This window comes from Neoarius graeffei, chromosome 6, assembly GCF_027579695.1.
Source record: "Neoarius graeffei isolate fNeoGra1 chromosome 6, fNeoGra1.pri, whole genome shotgun sequence".
Classification (NCBI taxonomy): domain Eukaryota; kingdom Metazoa; phylum Chordata; class Actinopteri; order Siluriformes; family Ariidae; genus Neoarius; species Neoarius graeffei.
Window position 1 is genome coordinate 23157869 of NC_083574.1, and position 9345 is coordinate 23167213.

At 39.5% G+C, this 9345-nt stretch overlaps 1 protein-coding gene across 2 annotated transcripts in view; it reads right to left on the reverse strand.

Annotated features, from left to right (window-relative positions):
- Positions 1 to 8891, reverse strand: part of abcc5 (ATP-binding cassette, sub-family C (CFTR/MRP), member 5) — a 67193-nt gene extending 58302 nt beyond the window's left edge. Inside the window, exons 1-2 of one of the 2 annotated variants that reach the window (XM_060923451.1) lie at positions 8772 to 8851; positions 6788 to 6960 (exon numbers count right to left, since the gene is read on the reverse strand). In XM_060923451.1, coding sequence (XP_060779434.1) covers positions 6788 to 6907 — 120 coding nt within the window. In that variant the 5' untranslated portion in view covers positions 6908 to 6960; positions 8772 to 8851. Of the gene's footprint in view, positions 1 to 6787; positions 6961 to 8771 lie in introns of both variants that reach the window. The other variant, XM_060923452.1, reaches the window with a different exon arrangement.
- Between the last annotated feature and the right edge of the window lie 454 nt (positions 8892 to 9345).

Genomic DNA, 9345 nt, shown 5'->3' on the forward strand with positions numbered 1-9345 from the left:
ATCATCTCTAGCCGCTTTATCCTGTTCTACAGGGTCGCAGGCAAGCTGGAGCCTATCCCAACTGACTACGGGCGAAAGGCGGGGTACACCCTGGACAAGTCGCCAGGTCATCACAGGACTGACACATAGACACAGACAACCATTCACACCTACAGTCAATTTAGAGTCACCAGTTAACCTAACCTGCATGTCTTTGGACTGTGGGGGAAACCGGAGCACCCGGAGGAAACCCACGCAGACGCGGGGAGAACATGCAAACTCTGCACAGAAAGGCCCTCGTCGGCCACGGGGCTCAAACCCGGACCTTCTTGCTGTGAGGCAACAGCGCTAACCACTACACCACCATGCCGCCCCGCCATAGATTGTATTTTATTTATTGTTTTTGTCATGAGTGGTTTTGTTTGATTGTTTTATTTCTTTAGGTTATTTATTCATATTTACATATTTATGTTCCACTGTTGAATTGAATAAGTTGACTTAATTAAAAAGTTTACTGTTCTTTGAAAGGGTGTATTTGCATGATTATTATTTTACTAGTGGCATAAAACTGTCTTGAAAAGACGTCAACAAAAATATCGTTTATTGCAATAATTTCTGAGACAATATATTGTCCAACAAAATTTGTTATTGTGACAGGCCTATGGTAGCATTCTGTTTTTTACCTCTTGCACATAAATCAGAGATCTACAAAGCATCCACGAGACACAGTTTCATGAACCCGAACTATAGACAGATGCCTTCAATCTGACAAACCACTTTGTTTCAAAAACAATGGGGCTAACTGATCCAAGAGAGAACCTTTTTGTACAATGACAATGCAGAAATTGTGCTGCAGAGTTCACTGACGTGAGACTGTCTGGAAATTATCATGTATTGCATCAAGCCACAGCTTTGTTCCTTCTCGGTGGAGGGATTTCTCAACATGGCCAGAGATATTGTTGGCCACATACAATTCTGTTCTACTACTTTCCAAAAACTTGGGTCATTCCAGCAATTGGAGAACAACTGCATGACGAAGGGATGTCCGCATAAAATTGGCCTTTGTGTCAGTTTCCATCAGCAGAATCTCCTAAAGCAATGATATTTGAGCATGAATGAAAAGATCTTCCAAGACAGGGATATGTCGGGCACCGGTGTGATCAGTAACGTTTTAGTAATTTTACCACAAGGATCATACACTGATGGTGCCTACTGTTTTTTCAGTAATGATGATGATTAAGATATTGTTCTCATTAGGTGGCAATTGAACCACAGATGAGTCTCATTCAATGTGTGATGGATAAATGCAATACTGCCTTACAGATACTCACAGACTCTGACCTTACGCTACCTCTCATAAATAGGACCGCTTTCTCAGAAGCGCAAATACTGCCTACTGAGGGAGCCTACTGCCAAATGAAACAGATTTAATATTGAATATGTAAGTAATAAAACAAGTCAGGAGGTGGTGGTATAGGAAAATAAGCAAGACAGGGTTGGGGTGATGTGTGTGAACTAACACAAAGTGTAGTTACTGTTACCACAAGTAGGCATATCAGGTGAAAATTCACATTCAAGCCAAACTGCTTGAACCGGCCCTCGTTGAATTTAGAATTGAATGCAGAACATACTTTTTACAGAATTAAAATATTAGAGATGAAAGTGGAGCAAAGAAAAAAAATCCTGAACTTTCGAAAGTCAAACTAAGGTTTTTTTTTTTTTTTTTTGGGGGGGGGGGGGGGGGGGGACGGGGACAAAACATCCTCCGAAAAAACTTTAATAACATAACACGCAAAACCCTGCATTCTAGTGCATTTTAGTACTTATTTTCACTAAAACAAGTTATAACTTTTTAGCCTTTTTCTTTCATGTACATTAATGATTAACATGTCAAAAATATCAAATTTAATTCCCCTAGTTAATGAGTAATTTTCAGGAGTGCATTTAGAAAAGGCGGTGATTTTCCTGGCTACACAGTTAATTACTCTGAAAAAAATCAGACAGTTGAAGGTAAACTCAGCAAAATCCCAAAACAGTACTGTTAAAAAGTAAAGGTCTGTTAGGCTACGTTTACACTAGACCGTATCTGTCTCGTTTTCTTCGCGGACGCACTGTCCGTTTACATTAACCCCCCTGAAAAAGCGGGGGAAACGGGAATCCGCCAGCGTCCACGTATTCAATCTAGATCGTATCAGCTCTGGTGCTGTGTAAACATTGAGAATACGCGAATACGCTGTGCTGAGCTCTAGCTGGCGTCTCATTGGACAACGTCACTGTGACATCCACCTTCCTGATTCGCTGGCGTTGGTCATGTGACGCGACTGCTGAAAAACGGCGCAGACTTCCGCCTTGTATCACCTTTCATTAAAGAGTATAAAAGTATGAAAATACTGCAAATACTGATGCAAATACTGCCCATTGTGTAGTTATGATTGTCTTTAGGCTTGCCATCCTTCCACTTGCAAGTAATAAGTGATCTGCGCTGGGATCACACACACAGCGGCTCAGTCCCGAATCGTGGCTTGTTCACTTCACTCGCGCGCTGTGTGAGCTGCGCAGGGCCGGAGTGCGCACCCTCCAGAGGGCACTCGCTGTTCAGGGCGGAGTGATTTGGAGCGCAGGATGCCTGCGGAGCCGAGCGTATCCGCGTATTGGTGTTGCTGTGTGCACGGCTAACGGTTTTAGTGTCAACGCGAATCGTTTTAAGAACGTTAATCTGATGATCCGCTGATTCGACGTAATGTAAACGTAGCCTTAGAGTTTCTAAAGCTTTCGGGTTTCAATGTTGGGGACATTGAGCCTCGTTTATCAATCTTTTAGTAGAGTTGTGCGTTTGCATAAGCTAAAGTGAACTAAAAATTTCCAATTCATGCGAATTGAAGCCAATTGTTTACATTAGTTCGTATTGTCTGTAAATTTAAACACACCAATGAATACCAAATTTCTCATATAAATCAGGGGCGTAGCTAGGATTTTTCAAGGGGGTGGTGGTGTCACACACACACTGACTGGCAGCCTGAGTACATTATGTAACAAAAAATAATTACCATTGCTAGTTCTAGGCAGCTTACAAACCGGCTCTTCCATTATTGCTGTTTCTTCCACGTTTTCTTGATGTGTTCTAGAAACGGCACTAAAACTTAGCTTCGAAGCCACAAAATTGCAACTTTGATGGAAAAAAATATATAATAAATTGCTTACCTCTCTTCACGTTGAAAGAAGGAGGAAAGTTTTGCTTGTTTTGATATGGTGATTATTAACAAGAGGAAATACTTGTAATTCGTAACTAAAAAGACTGCAGCTACACTGGCAGCTTGAACATGCTTTCTAGTGCGATTGTGTTGTGCTTGCGCAGAACAGTGTCAGTCCTGTGTGCCTCAGCTTGTGCACCTGAAGGCGTGCCTTGGGCACGCATGCCTAACGAGCTCCGGCATGCACGCCGTTAACAAAGAACACCTGTCTATAATCAATTAACTATGTTTGGGCTATTTAAGGACTGCGCCCATGCAAGGACAATGCGAAGTATTACGCCGCATCAAGGAACGCGACAAACCCGAAAAATACATTTTTCCATTCAGAAAACCAGAGATTTTCAAGAGTTTTGTCAAATATCCGGATTTCCGGGTAAATCCAGAAGACTTTCATCTATAAAATATGTTTATTGGGCTTAATTTTTAGAAAACTGATGTAATAATACATATGAGGATAACATGGTACAAAATGGGCCAAATTAACAAATGAGATCAAATATTTTTTAATAAACTTTTTTTATTTTTCAAGATGTTTACATGAAAAGTGGCAGGCACATAGATGGTTGTATACTGAATACAAAGTTTGAAAAAAATCAGTAAAAACAAACTATGCAAATTAGTTTTAATTAGTATTAATTATGCTAATTAGGTAAAATGTTAAATCAGTACTCTCTCTTCTTCAAAGTTTCACCAAACGGCTTTATTTGTGCAATATGAAGCTGGTCTTAACTCTCATTTATACTTCACAAAGATGGAGAAATCAATGTTAATTATAAAATATGCATAAATGTCATTCACATCTACCATTTTCTATCAAAATAAAAAAGTAATAAAAGAATATTTCTATTACCCTCTTTGTGCTCTGTACTCCTTTGAATTTCTAAGTAGGGCCTACTAGTGTTTATATGAAAATATAAATGATTATTTCAATTAATATTCACCGCTTTCAAGGCTAAACTCGGGGGGGGGGGGGGGGGACCTGTGCGAGCCACATCCAATAAACAATTCCATTTAACTGAACTGAAATTGATACTTGTGTTTCTGACTTCTGTTTTTTTTTTTTTTAAATATCATGCCGACCACTAAGGTCTCAATATTTTTCAACAAAACCAATGACAGTTATATTCTAAAAGCTATTTATTTACATGAATTGGTTTTGGGGGGGGGAAACTTCAGTAAAGCTATGAAAACTCACTTCAAAATCTCCCATGAATCATAACATCAAAACTAGCAGATGGAAAATTTTGCTGAATACTTCATCAGAAACAGTGAGAGTTACAGAACATCCCTATAAAAGTTATCTGATTGATATTCACAAGTCATCCAGTCGGAAACTGATCAGAAGTGAGCCTGACCACTTTCCCGTGACTCAAAAAGCACCGGCAGTTTCCCGACGTCATGTGAGCAGAGAGTGTACTCTGTTGTTCCAACTTCAACCTGTCATTACTCCCAAAGTACTGAACAGATCTTAACGAGATAAATTTATTTGGAAAGTAGAGATTATAAGCTTTTTAATGATAGTATTCACAATAGAAAATATTCAAAAGTTAAGCAATGCCAGATTTGGAAACTCAGATGAGCATCTGCGTGCAGAATTTTCACAGCATAGCTAGCAAGCGTCTGATATGCCTACCATAAGGCAATCATTTTCCAACAGCAGCACATCCTTGTGCGTTTTATTCCTTTTATACGACAGCAATTTGCCAACCATTACCATTCTTCTTCTTTCGGCTGCTCCCGTTATGGGTCACCACACCAGATCTATTCCACATATTTGATTTGGGGTAGGTTTTACACCAGATGCTCTTCCTGACGCAACCCTCCCCAATCTATCCGGGCTTGGGACCGGCACTAAGTATGCACTGGTTTGTGCAACCCCAGTGGCTGGGTATTTTACCTAATCTGCATGTCTCTGAACTGTGGGGGAAACCAGAGCACCCGGAGGAAACCCAGGCAGACACGGGGAGAATGTGCAAATTCCACACAGAAAGGCTATGAGGTTCGAACCCAGAACCGTTACCATTTTTATTTAATAATAAACAATACACTGTGGTTTTAACCTTTTACAGTCACATCTAATGTCATGGATGCAATTTTACATCCCAGAAACAAGTTAGCTTTGATCATCATGTATGTTATGGCAACTGTAAGTAGTCATTCCCTCACCAGATTCTGTTTTTTCCACCCTCCATTGTCATTAATATTACAACAGCAACCACCAAAGAGCTTGGTACCGAGAAACCAGGAAATGCAAATCCCTCTGTGCTGAAGAGTTTACGGCAACCATGCACACCAGTCATATTCATGTGTGAGCTCAAGTATGTAGTGCTTTCATCTGAGTGTGTTACACTGCCCTGTGATGCAGCACATTTTATTTATATATATATATATATATATATATATATATATATATATATATATAAATAAAGGAGTTGGCAGGCTTCACAAGTTTCAGCGCAAATATGCATGATGGCCTTCACTCTCTCCAATTGGTAGCTGTTATATGAGCTGGCTTGTTGGTGAGAAGTGTAAGTTGATAATTTGTAAAAGAAAATAAAGAAGAAATGGGTAGAAAAATTGTTTTCCAGTATAATAAAGGGGGAAGCCATGGCCTAATGGATAGCAAAGCAGCTTTTGGACCAAAAGGTTGCCAGTTCGATTCCCTGGACCAGGAATAGCCGAAGTCCCCTTGAGCAAGGCACCTAACCTCCAACTGGGTATGCTGTATGTTGCTCTGGATAAGAGCATCTGCTAAATGCCATTAATGTAATGTAATAAAATGATAAAGGATTGATGTATGATGACCATTAGAGGAAAACAGTTGTCTTACATAATGCGAATGCTGTGCAGCAAAAAGAAAGGAACGTTCTGCATCCCTAGCTTTTCTGAATGAAAACCCTAAAAAAAATATATTTTATATATATTATATATAAAGAAACATTAAAGCTTTCTGCAGTGCAAGGAGAGCCTCCTCCCATCATCATCCCTCAATACCTCCTCACTCTTTCCTCCTTTCACAAATGTGGTCACATTGCACAGTTGCCTCAGGCAAGAGAGGGGGAGGGGGATCGACCTATCGGTTGCCAAGGCTGCTCTATGCATCACTGCAACTCTGTGATGCCATTACGAGTCCGCGGCAAAAAGGGCGGGCTCAGGTTATATAAACAACTAAGCGCAGCACAAAGAAAGCAGCCAATCAGAATCCAACTGGGCAGTCCCAGTGGAACACTGAATGGTGGGGAGAGAGAAAGTGAGAGACATAGGCATGAGTGCACAAGACAAAGAGAAAAAGAGCAACAGAAGACCCTTACCTAACCTAACATGTTGACAAATTTCTGATTGGTGAAAGCGGACAACAATATGAGGGAGGGACATGGTGTCCAAACACAAAACAACAGCTGTACGGTATGTTCTTTCACACTGACAGCGTATGACTACGTCAGCATCGTCCTACATCCCTAAAACTGACACTTACGCCAACAACACAATCAAGCCCAGACACAAACATGGAAACATTTCAGAAGCCCTTGAATACATGCTGAACACTTCAAACTGACCTGGATGTTGGCGAGCTGATAGTGGTCCACTTCATTTGGTGGTATAACCTCTCTGGAGGGAACGGCCCTGTACCCAGGACCTGCTGCCAGGCAGTCCTTTCCCAAATCATGTTCTTTCATCTTCTATTAGCAACCATAGGAGCGCTTTAATGGCCTCCACGCTGAGATTTTATCTATCCAAGCCATCAGAGACCAGAAAAACAAATGTCAATCGACAAATATCCTCATCTTTACATAACTAGCTTATGCAAATCACTTTTGGTTATTCAGATACACTGTAAAGGCCTGGATATTGTATAAAAATGACGAGGTTGGAAATATACTGTGTATAATAATACATAATATATGAGGCATGAAAAGATCCTATTTTGAGCCAGGGAATATTATAATATTATGAATACAATATTCATTATATTGTCAATATGATTGCTCATATATCACCACTTTCCTTACAGTCCATTTGTAAAGTACTGTAGTTTCCTAGGTTGGCAACATTTTTTTGTTTCAGACATAAAGACACCACAGTTTAGTTTCTGGAATTTTCCAGAACTCTGACTCAAAAAGTATCTATTTATATCTTTAATAAAATGAAGTTTGTGCCATTTGGATGGCAGCACAAGTACAGCTTCACTTCCAAGATACCAACTAATTTGTATCTTTCTGAGGCCAAATAATTAAATGAAAACAGGTACAGGAAAATATATTTTTTGCACAGTATTACAATGATGCTGCAAATCAGAAACAAGAGGTTTAGGCTCTGTAACACAGACACCTACTATATCCACTATGACTACTACTACTAATAGGGGAAGCCATAGCGTAATGGTTAGAGAAACAGCTTTGGGACCAAAAGGTTGCTGGTTCGATTCCCTGGACCAGCAGGACTGGCTTAAATGCCCTTGAGCAAGGCACCTAACCCCCAACTGGCTCCGGCAAGAGTGGTGGTGTACCTTGTGTCTGATTAGCCAAAGAAAAACTAATGATGCAGATCATCAGTTCGGGCATTGAACCTGACCGGCCGAACTGAAACTACTAATAATAGTGTCTGAATATAGATGAATTGAGAATTTTTCTGGTGGTAGAAAATCTGCTCTTTATATTTTTATATTCATGTCTAGCTGGTTGGCAAAAAAAATCCCCCAAAACATTCAAAGCATTTCATTTGCCTCATTAATTAACATCAGGATTGTTTCGAACCTTGGAAAAAATACACTAAACTGTCCTGAGGACTCATCAGCAGAAACACACTGCAATGACCTCACCAGAGACCACAAATATGTCCTGTTTTTTTTCTCCTTCCTACATTACAGTATTTAATGTCATCCCCATGAGGCCCACCAGGACAAGAGAACAGTACAAACATGACTAAAGGAAAGTTCAGTACAGAGCATGGACGAGAAACCAACACTTCCTCCACTGACTTTCCCCCATCACATAAAGCACGGCACTGTTTAATATCTGAGATCAACTGTCTGAAAGACTGAACACGTGTAATCTGATGTTAACCTAGAAATAAACTTTAAACTTTGTTATTTAGGCTCCTGATATGTAACAACATGATAAGGACATTCAACAAGGATTCCCAAATGCACCAGTCAGAAAAAAGGCAAACTTTGATATGTAGAAATAATATGTAAAACAACAAAACACGTTTTATATTACTTAGGCATCTTCAGGGAATCTGGTTATTTTGGCTTCATCACCAGACAAGTTTACATGAAACAAACCGGAAATGTTTAAAATATTTCGATAAGAAACCTATACACACAGTTCTGTAATAATCTCCTGCCATACAGTTGCTTATTTAATTCCACTAGTCACATTATTCGTTAGTTATTTTGTCCTTTAAGTTTACATGTAAAATAATTTATGTCGCTACTGGTCAAACGCTTTTACCAAGAAATCGGTATCGTTAAACGCTTATTTATAACTTCCAAATGTAAAAAAAAAATTGTAAAAGAGACAGGATTCAGGATAGGTTTACCTGTGAGCCTGATCTTGACGATCTGCAGATTTCGATTACCCAAAAAAAAAAAAAAAGAACGTCGCTTACAAAGCATCCTGAGCTGCGTTCTCGAACCGGAAGCATGACGGGAAATGTAGTTTGTGTTACTATAGGTTCCACGTAAAGTTCGCGCTAAAAAACTACAATATCCATGATGCACTAAATACATGCATTAACGCATTACACAAACATGACGGTAAACAGGATGAGCTGGTGTTACCCGATATATCTCCTGTAACTTCGTGCAGTTTTTTTTTTATAATAATAAAGAGAAGGAAATAGACTTACTTCTGGTTAGTGACTGCGCATGTGTCCACACCCGTAGATGTTTATGTAAATTTCCTGCCGCTTCTGGATTAATGCTAACTCATCACCAAGCCCCGATTTTTATTTTATTAAACCAGAAAAATTGGTCAAATTATTGTGCGTTTTTTATGAACAAAGTAACACCAAAATTAACTGCACAGGAGAATGCTCTCGACCTACAAAGCAGTCAAGTGTATTGTCTAGCCCGAATTAATTAATTTTTAACTCGAGACTAAATTTAGCTTGA